Raw genomic sequence first — 26,570 nt, forward strand, 5'->3', positions numbered from 1 at the left:
CTGCTTCTCCCACCATGGCCTGACTGGCTGCTGCTGCCAGGGTCCCGCTTCCCAGATCCTAGCCCCTGCGCAGAGCAGGGCTCCCACTAAGGGAAGGGCAGGACTGCCTGTGTCTTGCTGGGCCCAGAATGGCGCCCCCTCCCCGCCCCCCTCTAGCGGAGGGGCAAGGAGTCAGGCTGCTCCCTCACCCCCACGCCTAGTAGCCACGTGCCCTGCTTGTGCTCAGGGCCGGGACCAGTGCACAGCTCTCAATCCCGGATTGTTGTGCGCACGCACAGCTTGGGGGGGGGGGGGGGGCCAACACCCCCTCTTTTTTCGGACCCGCCCTGGGACGTTCAGTCCTCGGCAGCAAACGGACCCAAGAGTCTACACAATTCTGGCTGCCAGGGGCTGCTGGGAGCTCACCCGTGGCTTGGCCAGGGGACCCAGGGGGCTGGTGAGCCGGAGGGTCTCCAGGGAGACCGGCCTGTGCAGACCCCACACCCAAGCAGCTCAAGCACTCCAAGTGCGCCAGGCACTGCCGTCTACTGTGGCGGTGCTCGGCGCCTCAAGCAAGCAGCCGGTCCCGCTGGTCGCACGTGGAGGTGTCTGTGGGCAGGGGCTCGGTGCAGAGAGCAGCCCAACCCCCTCACCCCGCACTGCAGAGGGAGGGGGGCCCACATGGGCAGCAGGATCTGGCGAGCGCAAGCTGTTCTGATGAGGCCCCCGGCTCAGAAGTCACGGCTCCTGGCCCCCTGGGAGCAGCTGCAGCCACTCAGCGCTAATGACACCCTCAGCTGCATTCATGGCCTGGCGCTGAACATCTGAATTACCTGACGTGCCAGGGCCTGTCGGAGCCGAGGGGCTGCCCCGCACCCGCTGCCGATCGATGGCCTCGGCGCTGTCGGGGGGCCTCAGAACACTTCGCCCGTCACTCAGCCGCTCGGCAGGGCTCTCCTCGGCCACGGCCAGCCAGCTCCTAGGATTCTGCCTGGGCCGGCGCTCACGCTCCCGCCTCGCTGCAGGAGCAGGGCTGGAGACAGGCACGGCAGCCGGTGGCCCGACACAGGGCTCAGCGGAGGCAGCTGTGTCTCCCCAGCGCGGGGGCAGGCCCGGGAGCTCCGGTGACTGTCTCACCTCAGACTGCCCTTCCCCTGCCAGGAAACCCCTCCAGCACTCAGAGGGTCAAAGCTTTTGTCCTCCTATGCCCGGGGCTAAGTCTGGAGCGCTGGGCACGTGGCAGGGTGCTCCAGCACTGTCCCAAGAACCCAGGGCCTGGTCTAGGGGCCAGCGGGGAGCCAGGACACCTGGGTTCTGTTCCTAGTTCTGTCACTAACCTTGCGGGTCCCCGTCCCTTCCCTTCTCTGTGCCGGTCCCCTGCCTCCGGCTGGTCAGCAGCCCTTCCAGCAAAGAGGGTGCAGTGCCAAGCACAATGGGGCGCCCGTCCGGGCTGGGGCCTTTCGCTGCTACTGGGATATTGTGACAAAGTGGGACTGTTCTTAATGTTTCCTCTGAATACTGTGCAGGTGCCTCAGTTTCCCCTATGCATTTCTTAAGTCTCATAAATCACTGACACTGTCTCCCTGGCAACAAATGGCCAGGGCCCTTCCTCCCCTGCAAGGAAATAGCTAAAGGTGAACAAAGATCAGGTGACCCCCTGGCCCAGGAAAGAGACAAAGCCCAGAGAAGGAGGGGCTGGAGGGTTTTTGTCCAGAGTTGGAGCTAGCTGGGGACGAGGAGTGAGGGCAGACGTGGGTGTCTGGCTCTCTGAAACCCATAATGGACCCAGCCGAGGGGTCCCGTTCTCCGCCGTACCTACAAGCTCTGTTTTAGACAGTGTTCCTGTCTTCTAATAAACCTGTTTTACACGTCTGACTGCAAAGTGGGGGTGCAGGGCCCTCTGGCTTCCCCAGGACCCCGCCTGGGCAGACTCGCTGTGGGAAGCGCACAGAGGGGCATATGCTGAATGCTCCCAGGAGAGACCCAGGAGGTGAAGCCGTGTGAGCTTCTTGCCCTGAAGACCATCTGCTCCAAGGGAGAGGAGGCTCCCCAAAGTCCTGACTGGCTTTGTGGGGAGCAGTTCCAGAGCATCGCCCAGGGACTCCGTGACAGATATGAATTCATATGGGGGCTTGAGCCCCGGTCAGAGCAGAGCGCTGGAGGTGCCGGCAGACACAGGTCACATCTGCTCCATTGTTCCAGGGAAGATGGAAGACCGTAATTCGTGAGAGGGGCCTGGGTCACAGCAGGGGCCTGGCTAGTGGGGCCTAGCGCTGCTGGGTTTGTCCCATTAATGTCTCATTGCTGCAGGGTGAGACGCTCTGTTCCAGCTGCCTCCCGTCCCATCCTCAGCTCCGGAGAAGGGCCCTGCTGTTAACCCCACCGGGAAATGCCTGCAGACCACGACATTTCAGCCTCTTCCCTTTTTAGGCTGAAGAATGCGACCGACAAGAAAAGGCTCATTTCCTGAGGGTGCTGCGTGTGCAAAGGGCTGAACACATCTCCCCACGCTGGGGGGCACCCAGGGAACAAGGCAGGGGTCAGGGTAATGGAAGCCAGTGACGTAACTGGGGAGCAAGTGAAGGCCCCGCTAGCAAAGGGAGGGGCAGCTCGAGAGAGAGCTGTCAGAGACCCCCCAGCCTGCTGTGTATAGATGGGGCAGGCTTTGGCCCAAAGCCCAGGCCCTCCGCTTCAGGCTCTAGGAGCAGCTCCTCAGAGCAGGGGAGTGACTGAGCCAGGCAGCAGAGGGCAATGGTGAGCGTGTACCTGAAGCTGTTGTGCAAAGCACAGAGCTCAGCGCTGTCTACACTGCACACTGTCCAAACCTGCGTACCCCCAGCACAGCTAGAAACAGCAGTGGAGACGGGACAGCCCAGCTTAGGGGAGTAAAAACACATACCCAATGTGACAAAGTTCCTCCTCTATCTTGGTGGGTCCTGCACTTATTAACAGATTTTCTTGCCTCAGAGATTCACCATGTGGGTTGGAGAACAGCCCCGAGACCTGCCCCTCTGGAAGAACCCACAGTCCAGGTCAATTGGGAGGTTTGGGGGGAACCTGGGCCCACCCTCTACTCCGGGTTCCAGCCCAGGGCCCTGTGGACTGCAGCTGTCTATTGCCTCCTGTAACAGCTGCATGACAGCTACAACTCCCTGGGTTACTTCCCCATGGCCTCCTCCAAACACCTTCCTTAGTCTCACCACAGGACCTTCCTCCTGGTGTCTGATAACGCTTGTGCTCCTCACTCCTCCAGCAGCACACCCTCTCACTCTCAGCTCCTTGCACCTCTTGCTCCCAGCTCCTCACACTCTCACAACACACTGAAGTGAGCTCCTTTTAAAACCCAGGTGCCCTGATTAGCCTGCCTTAATTGATTCTAGAAGCTTCTTCTTAATTGGCTCCAGATGTCCTAATTAGCCTGCCTGCCTTAACTGGTTCTAGCAGGTTCCTGATTACTCTAGTACAGCCCCTGCTCTGGTCACTCAGGGAACAGAAAACTACTGATCCAGTGACCAGTGTATTTGCCCTCTACCAGACTCCTGTACCCCACTGGTCTGGGTCTGTCACACCGAGTACGACCCTACGGGGCTCTCTGCTCGGCCAAGCTGTGTCCCCCGGCTAGCCCGCTGCCGGCACCTTTCACTGAGCTACGTAGCCACACACCACAGCCGGCTTTTCACCATGCTGTGTGACAACGCGTCCGCTGCCCGCCCCCACACTGGGGCCGCAGCCTGGGCCCAGGCCAGCCAGCACAGGGAGGTCTCGCTGGTGATGGGTGACGGGATAAACCTTTTCACTGGAGTGAGTGAACGGCTCACTGAATCGTGCCCCTCCCTTTCGCTCCGGGGAGATGGGTTGTGGCAGGAGCCGTCCTTTCCCTGGGCCCCCGAGCTCTGCTGCTGGCAGTGGCTGGCTAGGCAGTTAATGGCCAGAGGGACATTCTCAGTTAGCAAGGGGGGCTCGGGTTCGGGTCAGGGCATCGTGCAGCCGGCTCCCAGCAGAGCCGAGCTGAGCTGTGGTGAGTAAGGAGCCCGGTCCGGGCACAGGGAGGAATAAAGGGGGGCAGCGCCCTGGCACCTTAGGAAAGAGCCTTGTGGAGTAAGGCGGGGCCGGAGGGAGGGCAGCAAGGCAGCAGACTGGCGCGCGCAGGCCCTGGGCGCAGTGGGGCACACAGCTGCTGTGCTGTGACGAACTGGGACTGTTCTTACTGTGGTCTTTAAATGCTGACAGGGGAGTGTGGCTAGGATAGTCTGCATTGGGGGATGGGAGACTGACCCATGGAGAATACCTGAGCATGTAACATAAGAACCCAGGAAGGGGTTGGAGGCCAGGTGACACCTTTGCCTGGGAAACTGAACAAAGGCTGTGGGAGGGGTCGCTGAAGGGAGGGTTTCGGGAGCTGGCTGGTGATATGGCTGGGAGGCAGACGGGGCTCTGACCTCCCAACGGAGCTGGGGTGCCCTGGGACCCCAAAATGGACCTAAGGGGGGTCCTGTTGTCTGTGCCTGCAAGACCTGTCTTGGACTGTATTCCTGTCGTCTAAATAAACCTTCTGCTTTACTGGCTGGCTGAGAGTCATGGTGAATCGCAGGAAGCCGGGGGTGGAGGGCCTTGTGTTTCCCCACACTCTGTGACGTGCAGGGTGGGAGGGCGCCCCCCATGGTGCCGTAGGAGGGTGTCTCACTTCCGAAGCAAGTGGGTTGGGCCCTCTCACTCCAGCAAAGAGGTTTATCCCGTCACCCATCACCAGGGTATCTGGGCGCCTTCCATAGGAAATCAATGGCAACAGCGCAGTCTGTGGACTCCAGGGAGGCCCTGGCATGTCTCCCTTTTCAGGGTAAAATCTCGGCTGAGGGGAGCGGGGGTTTGGAGTTTTTTAGCTTTTAAATGAAATGTTTTGGGGCCAGGACAGCGCATCCCACACACTACCAGGCCTGATCCACTGGTACACCTCAGAGAGCCTCTCCCCACTCCCCCAGCCGGCCCCCCCCAGGCCAGGGGCAAAGCAGAGGCCGGGTGGTGAGAGCTGGGTCAGGGGTCACAAGGCACCAGCCTCGGAGGTGGCTAGCGCAGTGGAAAAATCCTCTAGGGGCCGAATGTACAATTATCCCAGGAATAATAATAATTAACTGCCCATTAGGGGTATAATTAACTCCCGCTAAGTGCTCTAATCCTGGTTATTAGCGCCCTGGAGCGGCAGCAGGTGGGCCAGCTCGGGCAGGCGGGGAGAATGTGCCTCAGGCTCACGGTCGTGTTCATTTCAAGGGAGCTCGATAGCCGCCTCGCAGCCTGGCGAGGGAGAGGGGAGAACCCAGGTCCCAGCAGGGAGTGGTGTGCGAGGGGCCCGGCGGACGCTGCAGGGCTGGGCTCACACCAAGGCAGGGGGAATTTCCTGCCCCTGCCGGGGCCCTACCCTGCCACTTGACAGCCTGCGAGTGGGCAGGGAGCTGGCTAGCGGCGCCTGCCTGCTGTGTGTTGGCTCCTTGAGCCGTAACCAGGGAACCGCAGGATCCAAACAAGCAAAGTGGCTTTTAGTCCAGGTGCTTCAATGTCCCCCAGCCGAAAGTCGCTGGAGCGGAGAGGGAAGCGCAGCCGGAGCATGCTGGGGCTTGTGCGCTGCAGCACGGGGCTGAGGGTCAGCAGCGCTCGCATTAGGAGGTCTCTCGGGTTAATGAAGCAGCAGGAGCTGGCGCTAAATCTCTAATCAGGCAGGCACTTGTGGTGGGGCCCCCAGCAGGCGCTAAGCAAGCCAAGCTGAGTGCAGCGGCTGTGAGCGGGCTCCCCACCCTGGCCAAACCGAACCACAGCGCTGGGCTGGCCCCTGCCAGGCTCCTTAACCACTAGCCAGCAGCGCGGTACCGCAGAGCAAGCCAGACACAACGTGCCGGCCAGAGCCAGCCCCGGCCGTGCTCACACGCCCATAAGGCACTAGTGCATGGGGCGTGAGGGCAGAGGCCCATGAGTGGGGAGAGGAAGCTGTTACCCCAAGCCACAGCCACCACCGCAGCACAGGGGCTCTCTCCACCCCCCTTTTCCTGGGCCCCAGAATTTGTTCGTCACAGAATCACAGAAATGTCGGGCTGGGAGTGACTCGAGAGCTCACCGAGCCCAGCCTCCCGCGCTGAGCCCGGACCAAGTAAACCCAGACCAGCCCTGACGGGGGCTTGTCCAGCCTGGTCTTAACACCTCCGGAGACGGGGAGTCCACCCCCCGGCCCCCCTGGGGAGCCTGTTCCAGTGTTTCATCCTTTCTAAGCGAAATCTCCCAGGCTGCAGCCTGAGCCCCCACCTGCCGTGGACACGCAGAACAATTGGCCACGTCCTCGCTAGATCAGCCCTTCACGGATTTGCGGTGTCACCCGGTCCCACCTCTGCCAGCTTGTCTCCAGACTGAACACAGCCAGGATTTCTAACCCTGTGGTGAGTTTTGTCACTCTCCTCCAGACTCTCCCATTTGTCCCCATCTTCCCTAACGTGCGGCACCCAGAACTGGACACAGGACTCGGCTGAGGCCTCGCCAGTGCTGAGTAAACCAGGACAAATACCTCCCCTGTCTTGTATCCAGCATTCCTGCCAATATGCCCCAGAATGAGATTAGCCTTTTCCACAACTGCATCACATCGCTGACTCATCCAATTTGTGATCCCGTTCAGCAGCGCTCCCACCTCACCAGTTAGTAGCTGTGCGTTTGATTTGTCCTTCCTAAGTCGTCCAAGTCTCCTGTCCCCCCAAGTGCTTGCAACCCCCCCCCCCCACCTGATGGTCTCTGCAGCTCTTATCAGCAGACTCCCCACTCCATTATCCACATCACTAATGAAAGTAGCCAGGCCTGGCCTCTATGGGACCCACTAGATGCACCTCCCAGATAGACAGTGAACCACGGGTAACCCCTGAAGTTCTGTCTTTCAGCCAGTCACGCACACACCTCAGTCATTTTATCTCAACCCACGTGCCACAGTTTGCTTATGAGACTGGACAGACGTGAAGGGAGGAGCTGTCGTGAGCTTCCTCCAGTCAATGCAGCGGCCACTGTCTGTCCCAGCTGGGGCTGGCGCTCAGTGTGGGGACGAACGCTCGCTTGGTGGCGTCAGCAAAGGCCGTGAGATGGGGAAAGTTTCCTTCCTTCCTTCCTGAGGCAGGGACCGGGCGTGGCTGGGGGCAGCTGCTCCGAGGAGGTTCCCAGCCGCCCTCGCTCTCTGCCCCGGCCCACGCCGCAAAGCTCGTCCAGCCCCGGGGAGCTGGGCTGCCTGCATTGGGCGGGAGACACGACCGGGGCTGCCCCCGTCTCAGCTGGGCCAGCGACAGCGCGAGGTACCGCGCGCGCCACAGGGACATGGCAGCCAAATGAACCACAGGCCCCTCCCCCCAGCCCGGGGGATACGACGCTGACACTCACACCCGGCCCCCCCAGGGGTAGGGTTACGGGCCCCACCGGGGTCTGTGCTGCTTGTCCCCTCCCCAACGCCAGCCCCCGCTCCTTTGTTAGCACCACTGACCCTTTTCCCCTCCGCGCACTGGGGCCCAGTCTGGCCGTTTCCTGCAGCCCCCGATGCCGTCTCCACTTGGCCAGCTGGGTTCCCAGTGGGGTGCCCTCCCCCCGCCGGCCTCCAGCCCCGCTCACCTCCATGCTCAGGAAGGACAGGGCTGTCCGACTCCGGCGCATCCTGGCCCCTGCTCCGGCTGCCCCGGTCCTTCCCCTGCAACCAAAGGAGGGGGAGAGGGTCAGGGCTTGTCATGCATTCGCCCCCCACTGGGTCTGGGGAGGCTGGCAGGGGACGACCCTCCCCACTCACGGCCGGGAAGTGGAAGCCAGACCTGCAGGCACTGGAGCCCGGAGCGATGGGGCGGCTCTGAAGGGTGCTGGGAGGAGGGGGGAGATCACCCCCCGCTGCAGGATACCTGCCCTGTCGGGCCCCCGCTGAGCCAATAGCACGACTCCCTCACAGCCAGCACCCCGGGGTGGGGGGCAAAGCGGCTCCAGCCAGGGCAGCTCCCGCCCTCTCAGCACAACAAACCGTGTGACCGCCCCAGTCACCCAGCGGCACCCAGGCCGTGAACCATCGCCCAGGGCTTGCTGGGCCTCTCTGGGAGCTGCTGAAAGGAGACGCCCCCAACACGGCCAGAGTCACGGCTGCCCCAGCAACGCCAACCCCGGGCCTTTGGCTTCAGACTGTGAAGGGGAAGGTTTTGCTCAGGTCCAAACGTCAGAGACCTGGAGCGGGAGGGGACAGAGCCCCGGTGAGCCCCACACGCCTGGGGTCAGGCAGCCAAGGGGGGAGGTGTCACCTCCTGCTCTTTTAGAGGCATTTCTTGTATGTTAATTTGTGGGGGATCAAACAGCAAAGAGTGAGTGGGTGGGGGCTGCGCCTGGCGGGATGGCACCAGCTGATCCAGGCCCCATAGGAGGCCGGGGCCTTGTCCCCAGCACCGCAGGGTCTGGACGCCCATCACAGCAGACTGGACAATGCAGAGGGACCCAGGCTTCCGGTGCGCATCTGGGTGGCAATGCCAGGAACAGCTCCAGTGAGAAGGGAAACGCCCTCCTGCCGCGCGTTGGCTGCTGCTGACTCCCTGTTCCACAGCTCTCGGCTGTCCTGGGATCGCCTCGGGCCCAGCTGCAGCGAGCGAGAGGGGGCACCTGGGACGGTCTCTCCGCCGTACTTACAAAGACCAACAGAGAAACAAGGCGACAAAGACTCGCTCCTGTAAGAGTGCCAATTGCAATCCAGGGCCCTGGGGCAGCTGGCATCACCCCCAGCCTGATCAGCCCCAGCCCCCAGCAGCGTGGAGGGGAACTGGGGGGGGATCTCCCCTTCACCAGTCAGACGCTCCCCTGCAGCATAGCCAAGGAAGGGGATAAAAATCTGGCTGAGCAGGAGTCTCTCTCACGGCCCCAGGGCTCTATAAATCTCCCCCACACACCAGGGGCTGATTAAATTCCAGGCCTGGGAGAATGAGAAAACAGCCGCTAAGGGCCGTGATGCTGAGCAATCCTCAGCCAGCCCTGGGCCCCAGCCTGCCCCGGGAACGGGCTGCACTTGGCAGCAGGCCAGGTCATCCAGCACAGAACTTCACTATTTCATTCCCTCTCTGGGGCACTGGTGACCAGCCTTGAGCTGGGGGGAGAGGGAACGGCACCAGCTCCCTTCTACTGCGCCCTCCTCCTGTGGGGCCCGGCGGGGAGGGAGGGGGGTTGGTCCGGCGCCAACGGTGGAAGGAGGCAGCGTTCCTCCCCCAGGAATGTGCACCTGGCTGAACCCCACTTAAGCATTTGCAAAGCAGGGGAAGCCCCCTCCCCCCCAGCTCTATGCATCTCAGAACCAGCTCCCTGCAGGTCTGGCCACGGGGCCGAGAGGCGTCCAGCCAGGCTGGGCCAGGAGCACCCCGAGTGGAGGAGATGCTCAGGTGCAAATTCTACCAGGCAGGGCTGGGTGTCCCCCCTCCCCAGTGCAGTGCCCAGGGGAGTGCCCAGGGGAGGGGGGGACTAAGTCCAGCTTCCTGACGCATCTGAGAGGCTCCCTGGGCCCTGCGCTGCAGCACACAACCCAGCCCAGGGCGTGTCCCCAACCAGCCAGTTGGTCCAGAGAAGCACGAACAACCGGCCCCTCAGGAGGACCCTTGCTCTACTTCAGAGGATTGAACCCTGGCTGGGGAATATTGGGAACACCCAGGGGCTGCAGCCTTTGCAGTAGGAGGGGCCCCACGCCCGACAGGCTGGGAGCTGCATGACTCCAATCTGCTGCTGCTAGCAGGGGCTGGGGGGGGACCCAGGAAATCCCCGGGCACAGAGGAAGGCAGCAGGGCCCAGGCTGCCGAGAACCAGCTCCCAGGGGCTGGCCCTGCAGGTCCCTACAGGAGCTGCCGTCAGACGGGGGCACGTTGGCGGCTGCTTGTCCAGGCATCGCCGTCTCTGAGCTCCACGTTGTCTTTGGGGGGGCAGCCTCAGGCTGACATGGCTGGGGGGGGGGGGCTGGCCCGCAGTGGGGGGCCCTAGGGGAAGAGCTCGTGCACCCCGACTGGTTCTCTCTGTCTAAACCAATGGGGTCTGGAGCCAGGAATGGTGCAGACTGCCCCCCTCGCAGCTCTGCTGATGCCCCCCAATCCCAATGGCAGCCCCACGTTATTCCAGTCCTGCCCCCACCTCCGTGGGGGTGAGAGAGGCACCCGCTGTGCTGTGGGACCCTGTCCCAATGGGGTGGGCAGGGAAAGCCCCGCCAGCCTTCCTGCCTGCAGCCCCTCCATCCCGAGCCCATAGGCCAGGAGTGGTGCCCGCCTGGCCCTGCAGCCCCCAGAACAAAGGGAGCCAGCTAGACTAGAAGGAGGGATCTCTGCTTGCAGCCTGGACGCTCCAGCTGCTCTGCCCCAGAGCACAGACCCGCTGCAGCTCTCCGGGACGTTGGATCCCACCGGAGGGCTTGGCTCTAGGAATCACAGGGGGGCAGGTCTCTGGCCATCAGCCTGGGTGATCACAGTGGGACCTTCTGGCCTTGGCAGGGGCGAGGTTTGACCCGCAGCCTCCTGACGGGCCCCTGCCCTGGCTGGTTGCGTGACCTGACAGCCTGGCGCTAATCCGGAAAACCCACCAGAGGGGCAGCCACCCTCCTGTCCGCACACCCCGCGCGCCGCAGCCCAGCTGCATGGCACCAGCCAAGGGCGCTAAGGAGCGAGGGAGCCCAGAAATTCCAGGCAAGTCAGAGCTGCAAACCCCTGCCCCGGGCACTGCTCCACACACCAGACACTTAACACGCAAACCCACTGCCACCAAGTACACCTCGAACCAGCCAGGGACCCTCGCACAAGGCCTGGCTGAGTGCCCCATCACTCACTGCTAGAAGGATCCCAGGGATCCCTGCCCCCAAGACTCGACGACCTACAAGCTCTCCCCGCTGTTATTTGAGTTTCGAACAAAAGCCACGTTCCCACCTGCCTGCGCTAGCCCCACGCCCGCAAAGACTTACGCTGAGTGGCTGTCAGCGGAGCAGGGCCGCCGAATCCGTCCGTGGGCCGCCGGAGCAAGCGGAGGGGAAGTATTTAGCAAACCATGCGCGTCTGCATGTGATCCAGCGGGCAATTGCACGGTCTGGAGCAAGCGATATTACCATGCAGCTTTCTCTACACTTCCTTAGTGCAGTCCCTTAACTCTTCGCTGCCCACTCAGAGCAGAGCCCCTGCAGACGGCCCGGAGCTGCGATCACAGAGCCACACGTGCGCCAATCCACCCTCCAGCAGCCAGAGAAAGGCGTTTGCTTTCGGTGCGTTTGCACGTTTGCTCCCCCCTTTGATTTATTTATGGCCTGTGAGACCTGGCAAAGTTTCTCTGCCCAGGGAGGGGCCGGGCGCTCTACTGGTTATACTGCAAAAGCCGAGGGCTTAGTGCACATGTTGCCCCAGCGGCACATGGTCTGGGGGCTGAGCCAGTGAAACCCAATGCCCCTGCTCAGCCTTTGGCCCCCGGAGTCGCTTTTTACACCTAGACTGGCCAGGCCAGCTGCCCCCTTGTGCAGAGAGCGGTTCCCGGCAGCCATCGTCTCTGCCTGAGACTCCACGGCCCCTCGCCCCAGCAGCACGTCCTTTGCCTTTAAGCTGTCCCTGGATGGGGGCGTCTCACCCCATGGAGCAGGCGCCCGGCAGCTTCTCCTCCTGCTGCGCCCGGGGTCTCCTCCGGAGCCTCACTGCCCAGAGAGCCGAGCTCTGCCGGCTCCTCCCAGCATCTCCCGCCCGCAGCGCTGACCTGGCGAGAGGGGTGACCTGCGCTGCCCTGTGCCGAGCTCAGCAGAGACACGAGGGGGGGCGCAGGGGGCAGACTCCACTCCAGGGATGAGCTGGCATCACATCAGGGTTTGTTGCACCCAGGCCTGCCCTGGATCCACTAACGGTGGGTTTTAGCCTGGCTCAAACCGGTGCAGCTTGTGTGCAGCCACCTCCCACTGGCCTTAAACCGAATCCTCGCTGACTTCAGCTCAGGCCAGCAAGGGCGTCCACATGGCGCTTTGTGCTGCTTTGACTAAACTGGTTCTAAACCACTTTCAGATCATGCAGTGCAGGGGGTGTGTGGACAAGGCCAGTGTTTAGGGATCCCCACACATGTCTTTACACAGCCCGTCACACTGCCCTTGGGCCGGACTGAAACCACTTCACACTTGGCCTTACCCCTCGAGCTCACTAGGAGTGGGCGCCGCCATCCAGCGAGACCGGAGCAAGGGCCTGCTTGTGACCACATGCTGCACAAGGGCACCTGTGCCGGCCAAGCCCCCAGGCTCCATGCAGCCGGTGCCAGGCCTGGCCCCCCACGGGCCTGAGCGCTCTCGGCCGGTTGGAAGGAACAAAGCCCGGTCACTCCAAGCAGCTCAACTACAACACTGTTTCCTTGGGGATTTTCCTGCGGGAGGGAAGCTACATGGCCCCTTGGGAGGAGCTGCCTTCCTATTGGCTGGAGGCCGCAGCCCATAATGAGAGTCACCAGCCTGAGGACCTTCGGCCTCCAGGGCAGTTAATCGGCTAATGGTGAAATAAATACTTTGTGGAAACCACGTCAAAGCACAATCAATAAGCAGTATTGGTACGTTCCCAGAGCCGCCCCTCCGGGGCTTGGCACCACAGGCAGCTGTGCCAGCCGGCTGGAGAGCTGTGGCATTTGCTCTTACCTGGCGCTAACATCCCCCGTGCCCGGGGCTGGAGCAGAACGAGCTGAGGCGGTGTCCCTGCAGGAGGGAATGGCTGGTTCTGGCAGAGGCCTGTCCCCCTGAAGACTCACAAGGGCGACTGTTACACCAGTGAGCATGCTCCCGTAGCGCCCGTGCGGCTGGAGCCAGCAATGCCTCGCCGGTGCCTCGCACCCGTATCACGCCCAGGTGAGCAGATCCGCCCAGCTCGCTGCAGCGTGACTCTGTGTCACCTTCCCCAGAGCCGCTGGGTTGAGATAAATAACCAGCAGGCACCTGGCCAGGAGCACTTTGCAATTGCAGCACATGTGTAATGACACCTGGAGGCCCTGCGGTGAGCGTCTCTCCGCTCCCAGGCACTCCCTGCTGGCCTGACGCAGCCAGGACCCCGGGCGAGTCGGTCCCGGGAACCCTCTGCTCAGGACCTGGAACATCGCAGGGGCTGGCTGAAGCCGACCAGCAGCGACACTTTCTGGGGCATGGGAGGTGAAGCACGGCCAGTTTGTGTCACTGGGGATACAGCAATGCAGCTGGGGCCAGGGCTGCAGGGTACCAGGCCAAAGGGCTGTAACTCCCCAAGCGGGACAGGAGCCCCCAGCTCAGAAGCCCCTACCACAGCCCTGGGACATTCGTCCCTCCCTTTCCAGAGCACCTTTCAGTCCCTGAAGGGCTGTCCTACAGCCAGGGCCCACCTCCCCCAGCAGTGACATGCAGCCCCCTCTGCGCTGGGGTTTGGCAGCTGTTTTACAACACCCACCAACACAGCCCAGGGCAGGAAGTGCACCTGGGCTTGGGGCAGAAACTGCACTGGGCGACAGCTCCCTCTCAGCAAGGCACGAGCATGAAGTGCTCGCTCAGCCTTGCGCCTGTTGGTCAGAGGGGCTGACCCGTCCCGGGCCCCAGCAGAGACTGACGGCTGCTTGGGAGCAGCCCGAAATAAAGGGCAGCCTTTTAGGTGCCCTGCGGCGTGACATGACGGGCTGGGAACCGACGCCTGCAGCAGCACAGAACCCCCGAGCCCCCGCGCGCGGGGGGGGGGGGGGGGCGTGTTGTAATGGCTGAGAGGGGAGAGCGCCTCCTACTGGGACCAGCACTGCGCCCTGGAGCCGTTCTTCACAGACGTGGAGTTCAGTGCCGCAGTGAAAGGCCGGGAGCCAGCCCCGCCCCGCCAGCCAGAGGGACGAAAGTCCCCTGAGGAGATTCCTGCAGGACCAGGCCCCTGTAGCCTGGCGATAACCCGGCACTGTGCCCACCCAGCAGCAGCCGGGGCAGTAAAGCCGAGGCACGGGGAACAGGAGAGGTTTACACAGTTGCTAACCAGCAGCGAGCAGAGGGATTGTGCCCATCCTTGGGCACGGTCCCGGTGCCCTCGTGCAGCACCCTGCCCATGCCAGGGCGCGGGGTGGGCATGGAGGCAGCTGGGCTCCTGCCGCACTGTTCCCAGCTCGATGTCAGAGATACGGCAGCAGAGCCCTGCCTGACCTTGGTACAGGAAATTGCTTCTGCTCCGTCCTCCCCCCACGCGCAGCAGCCGCTTGGCCAGATGAAAGCCAAGTTCCAGCACAAACTCTTTTCTTGGGGGGAATTTAATTTTCTCCTTGTTTGATTTACTGCCCAAATCCAGCTGTGAGCGGCCAGGCATGTTCCTGCCCTGGTCACTGCACTTCATTAAAACAGCCCCCTGCCCCCTGCTACAGCCCCCTCCTCCCCCGCCTGGGAACAGCCATGCTGCCGGGGGGGTCACACGCCTGAGGAGACGGCCACAGCTGCGGTACACCAGTGCTGGGCCTTGTGAGAAGCCAGCCAAGCCACACGCCCCCAGCGCCTCCTGTCCCCGCCGATGGGGGCTCGGGGATCTGGCGCCTGGGACGAAGGTGGAGCCACAGCCAGCTGAGGTGTTAGACAAGGAAACAGGCCTGGGAGAGCGGGAGGCTTCGCTCTCAGTACTGATTCCTAGTTCTCACCCTCTGCTATTCACGAGGCCCATGGCTGCCCGGGCAGTCGCCCTGGGACACCAGTCTGGAAACAAGGGGCAGAGCCCGGCCCCAACCCGAGGGAAACGCCGAGCCGTGAGTCTCTGCGGGGGAGCCTGGTGCAAATGTCTCACAACACGCTGGGCTCGGCCCAGACCCAAAGGCCTCGGCGCATGAAGGGGGCAGCTGCCCCTCCTTTCTCCCCCTGAAGCTTTCGTCAGTCCCAGCTATCACCTTGCTGGGCCCCGCAGCTCTGGGGCTGTCTCTCAGCCTGGGCGTCCTGTCCAACCCCAGTGGAACCCTGCCTGGAAAGATGCCAACAGGTGCCCTCTCTGCCCAGGGCCAGAGACCAGCACTATGCCCAGATACTGGGCTTGGAAAGCGACCCTCAGCCCCTGTGCCAGGGAACTCCCCCCTTGCCCCACCGCTGGATCTGGGGGAGGGGCATTTCCCAGGGCTCCCCCTCCTGAGGTGGCTGCAGTTGATTTGCAATTATCCTGGGCCATGAGAACAGCCTGAGGCGGATCCTGGGAACCCCAGGCAGTCCCCAGCACCGCACGGAGCCAGCACAGGGAGGAGGGGCTGGCGGGGTCTCGCTGGAGCAATGTACCAGGAGTACTGACGCTCAGGACCCCAGAGAGCAGCCGGTGCCCAGGGATGGCTCAGGCCCATGGCCCCCAGTACGCTGGGTCCGCGCGGCTGAGTAGATGTCAGGCGGTTTGGTTCTGCCGACAGCCTCGCGTTCCCTGCAGGGCTGGCAAGAAAGCCGGTGCAGTGGATTCTTTGGGGCCTAGGCTGAGCGATGGGCATCAGCAAACAAGCAATTACCCAGGGCAGGGACAGGTCCTTGCCCCTCAGCAGGGCACAGCGCAGTCCCTGTAACTGACAGCTGCACTCGGCAGCTGCTCCATGGCAAATCCCCCTAGCGATAGCCCCACGGCCCTCGGAAACACAACAGCGAGGAGCGGCAACCCAGAGCCGGGACTAGAACCCCAGAGGCCCAGGCTCCGGCCCTGGGTGCAGGCCTGGCTTCCCAGCGAAGGAGCATTGGCCAGGGGACAAGGGGTTGCTGAGCCGTAGAGGGGGCAGGTGCCCGGCTCAGGTGTCTGACGGTCCCAGAGCTGTGCAGATCCAGCCCAGCCTGGTCGCGGGGGAGGGAGCCGGCCTCTAGCCCCCTCCTCTCTGCCTTTCTCCCTTGCCCGCTTTGTACTGCCCCCCCCCTTCCAGGCCTCGGTCCCCCCCCCAGCCCAGGGGAGCAGTGCTGTCCCCCCAGGCAGGGGCAACAGGGAAACTGCCTCCTTACCAGCCTGTGCTGACTCTCCGCTGGCAGCCGAGGCTCCGCGGCTCCCCCCAGGCGCCTGCCGCAGCCCCTGCAACGGAGCGGAGCAGAGCAGAGCCGAGACAAGACAAGGCTGCGTGCCTGCCTGCTCGCATGCTCCCCTCCCCCACGCCAGGCAGGGCACTGGGGGGGCAGAGGCAGGGCCTGGCATGCCCCATCAGCCCTGGGCATGGTGAGGTGATGGGAGGGGGCGCAGCCTCCAGCAGCCAGACCCAGGGCTGCAGCCACAGGCCTCTCCCAGATTTAAAGGGGCAGTTTCCCCCGGAAGAGCAGGTGGGGGAACGCCCTGGGAGCTGGAAGCCAGGGCAGGTGCTTGGGGGGCAGGGCCCACGCTGAAGGCCGGAGCCCAGCTGGCTACGATGCAGGTGTGCGTCTCTTTTACTCAGCTAGTGGGAGTCTCTCCCCCCGTCCAGGTGCTTTGGGCCACTGACAGCAGGAGAGTTCCGACCCGTGGCTCGAACCGGAGCAGGACCCGCTGTGCTGACCCCGGTGCCCGGTACCTGAGCTCGGGTTGCTGCCCCCGTTACTCCAGAGCCAGGCCCCTGCTGGGCTGCTCCCAGCTGAGCCACGGGGCCTGGGAACCTCGCACGGCTTCTCAGGGCTGGCCAGCAACCGCGCGAGCACAGGCCTGACTCACGGAGCCAGGAGCCCGCCCAGCTGACTCCCTCCTTGGGGCAGAGCCGGCGAGTGGGCTGGGCTTGGGCTGCGCCAGCCCCCCGAGGAGAGCAGCACTCGGCCCAGAGCTGACACTGCCACGGGGGGCGCTAGTGCTGGGTGGGGACACGGCTCGCAATGGAGACAAGCAGCCAGTGCCCAGGCAGGGGCAGCTGCAGGACATGGGAAGACAGGCCAGGCACCCTGGGGTGCATCCTGTGAGGGGCGATAGAGGGGACAGGCTCCCCTCCCTGGGGCTCTGTCAGGCAGCCGGTGGCCCCCCATGGCCACACAGAGCGGATAGTGCTGGGGGGGGGGGGGAGGCTGCTGCTTTTAGACAAAGCCACCCGGGAGGGTGATTGCAGCCCACGCAGAGTCCACAGCGCGTTCAGTTACTCGCCCGCCCCCTCCCCCACTGCGCTGCGGGGGCCACAGGGGCGGAGACCAGCAACTCTGAGCAGAACCAGCAGCCTCTTTATTCACGCGGCGTCCCTGAGCAGTACGGGGGCTTTAACCGGGCCGGGAGGAGCTGGAGGCGCCCTGCTGCTGCAGCCTGGCCAAGACAGATGTGCAGATTCCCCCCCCCCGCACAAGGCTGGGCTCAGCTCCCGCCGGGGGGAGGCGCCGGTTATTTTGGAGGGTAGCGAGCGAAGGGCGAGTCTTCGGTCATCTTCCCCTGCAGAGGAGAGAGAGGAGGGTGAGCCCACAGGGCCACCCAGAGAGTCAGGAAAAGCCCCACGGCTGGAGGGCAGCAAGGGGAACGCCTATGGCAAAGTCCCAGAGCACAGCTGGGGTGGGGCTGGGCCAGGAGCTGCCCCCCCACCCCTCCCCCTCGGGCTGTTACCGCTGGCTGATGGGCCTGGCCCCAAGCNGCTGGGCCAGGAGCTGCCCCCCCACCCCTCCCCCTCGGGCTGTTACCGCTGGCTGATGGGCCTGGCCCCAAGCACAGACAGCAGCACCCACGCTTGGCGGCCGTGTAACCGTGCGGAGTAGGAGGCTGCCGCCCATGGCCGCGGGAACAAGCACTGTTCCAGTGGGCGCCAGCAGGAGGCAGAGCCAGCCCGGGACACAGTGCAAAGTCCTGGGCTGCTGCAGGCCCAGCTGGTCCCGGAGGTACAGCGATGCTCCAGCAGCTCACGCTTGGCCCGGGCCCGGAGGCAGGCGCCTCAGTGGAAGGGGGGGCAGCTCTTTCTGCCTCTGCCCCTCTGCGGGACGTGGGCACAATCTGTGAGTCCATGACAGCAGGGCAGAGTCACTAGGACCTGCTGCAGGCCGGGACAGACGCATGGACAGCGGGGCAGGGCCCGGGGCAGAGGCCAGGTCCTCTGCGGAGCTACGCACCATTGGCACCTCGTCCAGCTTCTCGAACGCCGGCTCCCTCCTGTGGCAGAGCTTCACCACCACCACCCCAGCAGCAATGAGCAGGCAGGCCACGAAGATGCAGATCACGGCCACCAGACCGGGGCTCTGGGACAGCGCGGGCTTGTTCAGGGAGGACACCGCTGGAGGGAACGGAGCGCTCGGCTTAGACACCTCCCCAGCCCTGCAGCCACACCGCTGAGAACCCTGCTCAGCGGCTCCCGCTCCCCCACACTGAGACGACCCGTGTCCATGTGGGGGCAGAGGACATCCTGGCTGCAGCACTGGGCCCCGGCTGTGGTCAGGAGTTGCACTATGGGGTGGGGAGAGGCTGGAGACCAGCGCTGCGCTGCCGGCTCCTGCGAGTCTCAGGCGAGTCGGCCGGAGCCCCGGGATTGCAGATCTGCAGCTTTACATTTTTTACTTTTTAAATGAGAGTTTCTCTTGCTTCTGGGTCTGAGGAGTTGGGAAAAGGGACCCCCTGGCCCAGAAACGCCAGGCAGAGACACACACCCCCGGGCCCCTAGAGCTGGAGATTGTTCTAATCTCTCTGTGCGATTTCTGGTGGGGCCAGCCGTGCTGCTCTATCGATATAACTGCAACCACCTGGGAGACGCTCCGTGGGGCAGGGCACGGAAGAGCCAGCAGGCGCTGCCCATGTGATCGGGCATCTCACCCGTCCAGGTACCCCCCCCACTTAGCGGGAACACCTGTCTCCTCCACCTTGCGGCATGGGACAGCTGCGCCATCTGGTGGTGAGAGTTAGAAAGTGACCCCTGCTAAAGCGTTCAGTCAGTAATGCACCCCGCACACAAAGGCACCCGCACGCACCTCCCCGCATCTGGCAGTTGTGTCCCGTGACCAGTGCTTGGCGCAGGGCGGCCCTGGGAGCCCCGTATCGTGCAGCGTGGTTGCATGGCCTGAGGGCAGTGACAATGGCTCACCTAGAGGTGCTCATGGATGGCATACGGAGGACGGAAGTGGCTGACCACTGCCATCCTTTGGTGGCCTCTGTCCAAAGCCTGACTGGGGAGATGCCAAGGACTCAGGGGGTTCCCTGGAGGCAGGGGAGGCAAGCTTACCTTGCTACCACTGTGCTGCACCTGTTCTGGGGCCAGAGGCCTGCAGAGCCATTGCCTGGTGCCTCTCGCCCCCACGCAAACCCCACGTGCCCGCACCTGGTCCTTACCTGAGCCACTGGCTGTTGTGCCGTTGTTGGGCCCCGGCTGCTCAGTCGAGTGCGTCTCACTGGAGTTGGCAGCAGGAGTAGCTGAGGTGTTGGTGGGACTGGGGCTGGCCGGGGACAGGGGAGGGCTGGAAGCAGATTCTGGGTTTCTGGACGAGGCTGGAGCTGCTGCTGTTGTTCTGTTCAGCGTGGATGCAGTGGTGTTGTCAGTGGGAGCAGTGGAAAGGGAGGTGTTTCCGGAGGCAGTCGTGGAGTTCTGCGATGGTGAAGCCATAGTGGATGGGTGCTGGCTGGACGCGGTTTGTTGGGAGGCAGTCGTGGAGTTCTGCGGTGGTGTAGCCGTGGTGGATGGGTGCTGGCTGGACGTGGTTTGTTGGGAGGCAATTGTTGTGGCAGTAGCGTTCCTAACTGAGAAAGGGAAATCAGAGTTACCAGGTTTGCTCTGGAGATTTCACTCAAACTGAGGATGCCGTGCTCCATGATACTGCAGTGCTGCGGGGGCATTCCCCACTCGGCCCAGGATGATCCCAGCACTAGGAGGGGAGGCCCAGTGGCAACAGGGTGTTTGCAGATAAGCCAGTAAGCAGAGGGCCCCCATGTCAGATCATGTTCATGCTTGCATCAGCCTGGGACCTCCACCTCCCCTCCCAACCCCCTCCCCAAGGGCCTTTCCCTGCATATGGAGGATGCCTGGAAGGTTTGGGGTTCAATACAGTTTTCACCCAGGAAATGCAGGTCCTGTCTAGGCTGGAAGACTTTCTGGTGACGGGAGATCTAGGGAAGAGAGGGCACCCCAGGAGCCAGCCCGATCCCCAGCCTGTTAGCAGCTCTCCTGCTACCTGGTGTTTCTGAGTCCCGGCTGCTGGAGACGAGCTCTTAGGAGATACTCACGGGGTCCAGGGAGGAGCTCAGCCCGCAGGTGGGGACAAGCCCAGTGTGCCCCGAGGCTCTCACTAAAGGGAGCCCAGCGTTTGTGGGGTCTTGTAACGTTTAATCATCTCATGGCTTGTTGTCTGCATTCCTAGCGCCTCCTGCCCCAGCTGAGAGCCACTGCATGGGGGGGGGGGGGTAGCACAGGGCTCTGTCTGCAGGCAGCCCCCAAGAGCAACACGCCCAGCACTGCCCTGCCAGTTCAGCCCTTCCCAGGGGCAGAGGCTGCTCAGGCACCGCCCGGCCTCAGGCTGCCCTGGAAATGCTGCCAGGCTGGGCTCTGGCCCTGCTCCCGAGGGAGGCGGGTCGGCATCCCACACAGCAGCTCTGCGCCCTGCAGGGACAGGCCGTGGTCTCAGGACTCGCTCCCCAGGGGCAGGAAGGCTCATAGCGTCTAACCCGTCCCACGGCCGCCCCACAGGGAGAGCAAGGGGGCCGTAGCCTGGCCAGGGCTTGGGCAACTTTGTCCCAGTGGCAGCAATCCTTGAGGGGACCACCTAGGGATCTAGGGCAAAATCAGTACTTGGTCCTGCTAGTGAAGGCAGGGGGCTGGACTCGATGACCTTTCGGGGTCCCTTCCAGCTCTAGGAGATAGGATATCTCCATATAATAATAATAATAATATACGGAGATATACCTAAGTCCCCGACGGGCAACCCTGGCATAGCTTGTCCCTAGGGCAGTTTCTTCCAAGCCCCAGGCTGCCAGGGGTGGCTTCTGCCCCATCTCATGGCACTACATGTTCTTGTTCTCCATAGAGAAGTGCCTAGTCTCTCCCCAACACCCCCCCCAAGCAGAGAAATTCCCCCAGCCTCTTGGCCTCCCTGCCAGTGACTCAATCCTGAAACTGGTTCCTAGGATGCTTTCCCCACAAGAACACGGGGGCCTCGGGGTTTAGAGGCCTGAGCACGGGCCTGGGAGCCAGGAACGCCCAGATCCTAACCACTGACTCCCTGGGGCAAGTCACCTCCTTTGGTGCCCCTCTTTCCCCAGCCCTCCCCAGAGCAGCAGCGAGTATGGTGCAAACAGCTACAGGTCCTTCCAGCCCCCAGCCCTTCCCTGAAGCTGGCAGGTGTGTCACATACTCCCGTTTCCCCGGCGGGCGCAGACGGGGGGGGGGGGGGGGGGAGACAGGTGTCTTCTGTTGCGTGCACAGCTGGGAACAAGTATCTGATCCTCCACCCAGGCTGCGCCCCACCCTCCCGGCTGATGCAAAGTCAATATGGACCCGCCCGCTTTATCCGCACCATCGCGTTTGCTATTCCCAAGCTGCTGCCCTGTTGGCTGTGGGAGCAGCCTGTCCCCCCCCCCGCAGCAGAGCGGCCGCAGCCCCGCACTTTCCAGCTGAAGGGCACCCCCATTTAAATGACCAGGATTCTGGACACGTAGGACCCAGCTTTCCAGCTGAAGGGCACCCCCATTTAAATGACCAGGATTCTGGACACGTAGGACCCCAGGAAGGGGGACCATGGCCCACTTAGGGCAGAGGTGGATGCACCTGGGTGGCAGAACGGGTGGATTTTGAGAGGGAATATTTAGGGCCCCCCCCCCAGAACGTTTCACTCACACCCCAAAGCCCCAGCTCACTGGAAGACGAGGTGGACGGGAGGTCTGGAGTCTCCTTTCATTGCTATGAAAACAAAACCTTCTGTTTGCCCAGGCACGTGTATTTGGCCTCCTGCAGCCTGTGACCCACAGGGCTGCCAATCCAGGGCGCAAGTCCCTGGCACTGCCGCCACACCCCCAGCTCCTGAAGAGCGGAAGAGGAGGCAGTATCAGCATTTCACAGGAGATTCGTGGGTGCTCTCAGTGACCCACTCCGGCCTCCTGTGATCTCTTCTCCATGGCGCTGCACCAAGCTCTGGCCCTGGCCGATGCATCTCTGCACTCAGTTAAGATCATAAGAACGGCCACGCTGGGTCAGACCAACGGTCCATCCAGCCCAGCGTCCGGTCTCTGACAGTAGCTGGTGCCAGGTGCTGCCGAGGGAACGAACAGAACAGGGGGATTATCGGGTGATCCAGGCCCTGTCGTCCAGTCCCAGCACGTGGCAGTCAGAGGTTCGGGGACACTCAGAGCATGGGGTTGGGTTCCTGCCCATCCGGGCCAACAGCCACAGATGGATCCATCCTCCAGGAACTGCTCTAGTTTGTCTTTGAACCCAGTGATATTTCCAGCCTTCGTAACATCCCCTGGCAGTGAGTTCCACAGGGTGATTGTGTGCTGTGAGAAGTTAACTTAGTCTTGTCCTTCCCCTCAGGTTCTGTTCATTAAGAGGCCACCTTGAGGCAAACAAGTGGCCACCCCCTGCGATTTGACAGCACTAAGAGTAACTGGCCCTTCGGAGTTTAGGGTACAGCAGTTTCCTTCACACGGGTCCCCTAGCACAGGCATCAAGTCAACAACCTGCCCTTCCACCACCGTACAGGGAAACAAGCCAGCAAGAGGCGCTGGTTCTAGGTAGAAGCTAAGGCAAGTGCTAATTTCCTGTTCAAATGATTCATTCCAGGAGTGATGCTGTTGAGTTTCAGAAAGGATAACGAGCCATTACTTGTTTTAGCCTGGAGGGTTTTCAGTTAACCACAAGCCAATTTGTTTGCAAGGTTGTCAAGGCTCCGCCAGCCCTTCCAGACACAAGGAATTATTTCTCCATTTTTAAATGCCATCACTGTAATCCATGACTGCGCCAGAAGCCCTAACCCCATTAAACGGCTACCACACCAGTCATGGGAGGCAAGGTGGAGCCAGAGAAAGTCTGGGTACATTTGTGTTAAAAGTTTAAATCCAACCGGGGGAAGGCAGCTGAGAGCAGCAGCTGTCCTGGGCAGCTCAATGTCGGGTGGTTCTGCTGCCAGGAAATCTGGAGGCCCCTGGGACAGCGTCTTAGCCCTATCTCAGAGCGGGAGCAAGGCCCAGAGATCAGGTGCCTCCCCCACGCTCACCTGGGAAGGTTGTGTCAGATCCACAGAACTGAACCCCCAGTCCAGTGCCCCACAGACCGCCCTTTCACTCCCGAGTTCTGAACCATGAACCACTCCAGCCAAGCCCTGCCGTGGTAAGGAGCTTTGCCATTCACGCCATGGCTCGTTAGGCGAGAGGCCCACCTGCCACGTTAGGATACCAGGATGGTATCCCTGGCGAAGCGTGCCAAGCCACTGCCCAAGCTCAGAGCCTTGCATGCTCCTGGCCTGGGGCCTGTCCAGGCTTTAATGAAATGCTGAGCACGTGGGATGACGATGCTGGAGGGGAGCTGGGCAGCACCATTAGAGGCAGCGTTCCAGCTAGGAAAGCCACCGCGGAGTCACAGGAGAGCAAGTGGGAGCGTTTGCGAGTTTTGAGACTTGGGCCATAGGGCAGATTGGTTCCATGCAATGGTGGGGGGGGGGGGGGGGGGGGAGGGGGGGGGGGCCCCGGACCCGGGGGGGGGGGGGGGGGGGATGCAGGATAGAGGAGATGGAACCTGCAAGACCTTCTGCTGCCGTGAGGCACCTGCTAAAGGCAGCGGGAAGCCATGGGCTGGCTCTGGCTGCATCAGACAAATCCTCCCCATTACCAACATTGCTGCAGGCACCGCTTGGAACCAAAGCCAGGTGACAATCACTTCAGCAGGGCACAAAGATCAGCCCTTAAGTGCACAGCAGAAGGGTTGTGATTAGCCACCTTGCCACACGAGCATTCCCTGCATTGGAGTCTGATCGCCAAGAGAGAATCCCATGCAGCCCGACGCACGGCCCCAGTGAGACCATCCCTGGACGGCAGTGGGGACGGTGCGAATGGAAAGGGCTCTGAAGAGTCACAAGAGCGACTCAAGATCTGGAAAATCTGCTCTGTAGTGAGAGACGGGGGTGGGGGGGCACCTCTTCAGCCTCAGGGACTTGATCAGCTGACAGGCTCCTACGGGGGAGGAAGATTTCTCACACAGAGGGCTGGAATCTAGCAGGCAAAGGCAGAACGAGACCCGGTGGCTGGAAGCCAAAGCTAAACGCATTCAGACTGGACATAAGGAGCTCATATTTCACAGGGCGGGCGACTGCCCGGGTCAGGCCCAGTGGATGTGCTGGATTCTCTGTCATTCAGCAGCTATAAATCGAGATTGGGCAGTGTCACGGAGCGTGGGGGGGACACAAGGCCCTGCACCCCCGGCTCCCTGCGATTCACCACGACTCTCAGCCAGCCAGTAACGCAGAAGGTTTATTTAGATGACAGGAACACAGTCCAAGACAGGTCTTGCAGGCACAGACAACAGGACCCCCCTCAGTTAGGTCCATCTTGGGGTCTCAGGGCACCCCAGCCCCCTTGGGAGGTCAGAGCCCCGTCTGCCTCCCAGCCATCTCACCAACCAGCTTCCGAAACTCTCCCTTCAGCGACCCCTCCCTCAGCCTTTGTTCAGTTTCCCAGGCAAAGGTGTCACCTGGCCTCCAACCCCTTCCTGGGTTCTCATGTTACATGCTCAGGTATTCTCCTTCGGGCAGTCTCCCATCCCCCAATGCAGACTATCCCAGCCACACTCCCCTGTCAGCATTCACAGACCACAGTAAGAACAGTCCCAGTTCGTCACAGGCAGCTCTCCCCAAGAGCTCCGCCCGAGCGCCACCTGACATTCTGGGCTGGGCGCAGGAATCGCTGCAGGGGGTCAGCCTAGAGCATTGGGTCTCCTCTGGCCTTAATCCATGAGCCAATAACCACTATTCCTGCACTGGACAGAGTGAATCCAGCAGGGCTGGAGGGAGCCCTGGCCCCACTCACCCCAGCCCTAGGACGGAGAGGGGTCTGTACAGTGCAGGCCCCTTGGCATTGGAGCTCCGCTGTCCCTTCAGCCTGGCTTTACTGAGCGGCAGAGGCTGGACCCAAGAGCCCCAGCTAGAAAGGGGCACAAGGAAACAGTCGGCAAGTGGCAGTGGCCCAAGGAAGCCCAGTACACACAGCAGATTTGCTCCGTCATCGGGGCACGGCCCAGTGGCGGGAGTGTTACACTCCAGTGTGTCACAGCCGGCAGGACCCATGCAGCCAAGGGGCCTCGTGGAAAAAGCGTGCCCCATCCCCACGCTGCAGCAGCGCCCCCTAGAGTGCTGTGGAGAGAATCCTGCCGCAGTTCCAGGGAGCCCTCAGAGCAGCAGGTGCCGGGTGGGTTATGTGGCATCCTTTGCTGCTGGCTCCTCACTGCCCTTCTCCAGGAGGAGACGTGCTGCCCAAGCCATGTTCAGCAACAGAGACCTGTCCCCAGGGAAGGGGCAGAAAGCGGCCCAGTTTAGGGAGGGGAACCCCCTCTCCGTGGGGAGCAGAGTAAGTAACTGGAGGGTTGACTGCCTGGCTCTGCACTCCCGAATCCGCGACGGGTCTCAGCTCCCAAGCCCAGGACAGAGATGGAGGAGCAGAGCAGAGCAGAGCAGAGCCGTTTCTGAAGCAATGGTCAGCCACAAAAGGGTTAATAAGGCAGATCTTTCACTGCGCTTCGGAGCTGCCCAGTGCAACGAGGGGGCAGTTCTCTGCCCTCCTGGCAGCTCACAGCTGGGTCAGTCCAGGCAGGCAGCACTGCCATTGGAGAGGGGTGGTCTCCGGAGCAAGGGGAGCTAGATATTAAATGTAGCAACCACTACAGACTACACGGGGCCGTGCTGGAGGCAGGATTCCCAGCCAACGGGCAAATGTGGCAAACCTGCACGACCAGGAAGACAGGGCCTCTGGGTCAGTGGGAATGGAGCCGACAAGTGCTGCCGTCAGACCTGCTGCATTACGGGCCTAGCTCTGCCCTTCCATTTTCAAGCCCCGGGAGGACGGCCCAGGGTCCAAGCTGGGGACCTGCCGAATTCGTTCATAAAAGGGACAGGCCGAGCACATTGAGACTTTGCAACCAGCCAAGCGGGTTTGTCAGCGTCTGAGCGAAGTGAGCTGCAGGGCGCCAGCTCCACTTGCCAGTGACCTGCAACAAACAAACAGTGCTGCTGGCTGGAAGGGTCACTGGTTAGTGTGTGTGTGTGGGGGGGGCACTACAGGGGGGGGGGAACACGCTCACCCCCACCTCACAACACTGGGGTAACAAACTCTACGGTGACTTTCTGAACACCCCCCTCCCCCGTTTCGTTTTAGGAACACACAAACCCTGCAGCACCGGGCACTCTCACAAACTGGGGGGGGCAGAGAATTGGTGCTGGAGCTGGGGGGCTGCCATACCCCCTGGCTTGAAGGGGTTCCCATCATACCCAGGGTTTACAGTTTGGTTCATTGGCTCTCAGCCCCCCCCCCCCCCTTGTACACATTGTTTGTGCAGCGGGGGGGGGGGGGGGGGCGGCGGGCCCGGAAAGGCGGGGGATGGGGGGGGGCAGGGGGGGGGGGGGGGGAGAGGCGAAATCTGCCTGGCCCCAGGGCAGAGTCTGGGAACCTTCCCGACGAGCCAGACTCTCCCTGGGGCGACCGGCACCCAGCCCCGAGAACTTTAGAATTAGAAAGTTTCTTCACGCCCCCCTCCGCGCTCGGGGGGGGGGGGGGGGG

The 26,570-nt window shown here is 62.4% G+C and overlaps 2 protein-coding genes across 2 annotated transcripts in view; both read right to left on the reverse strand.

The window, feature by feature from the left end:
• Positions 1 to 11,110, reverse strand: part of PDE4C (phosphodiesterase 4C) — a 95,134-nt gene extending 84,024 nt beyond the window's left edge. The window contains exons 1-2 of the mRNA XM_034755354.1: positions 10,937 to 11,110; positions 7,600 to 7,675 (exon numbers count right to left, since the gene is read on the reverse strand). Of these exons, the coding sequence (XP_034611245.1) occupies positions 7,600 to 7,641 (42 nt within the window). The 5' untranslated portion in view covers positions 7,642 to 7,675; positions 10,937 to 11,110. The remainder of the gene's footprint in view (positions 1 to 7,599; positions 7,676 to 10,936) is intronic.
• Positions 11,111 to 17,060: 5,950 nt separating this feature from the next.
• Positions 17,061 to 19,581, reverse strand: LOC117868915 (classical arabinogalactan protein 1-like). Its single transcript, XM_034755304.1, has 3 exons — positions 19,155 to 19,581; positions 17,948 to 18,108; positions 17,061 to 17,282 (listed from the first exon to the last, which is right to left on the reverse strand). The coding sequence occupies exons 1-3, from the start codon at positions 19,423 to 19,425 to the stop codon at positions 17,235 to 17,237; spliced, it is 480 nt and encodes a 159-aa protein (XP_034611195.1). The 5' UTR covers positions 19,426 to 19,581; the 3' UTR covers positions 17,061 to 17,234.
• Between the last annotated feature and the right edge of the window lie 6,989 nt (positions 19,582 to 26,570).

The sequence above is a fragment of the Trachemys scripta genome, chromosome 22, assembly GCF_013100865.1.
Source record: "Trachemys scripta elegans isolate TJP31775 chromosome 22, CAS_Tse_1.0, whole genome shotgun sequence".
Taxonomy (NCBI): domain Eukaryota; kingdom Metazoa; phylum Chordata; order Testudines; family Emydidae; genus Trachemys; species Trachemys scripta.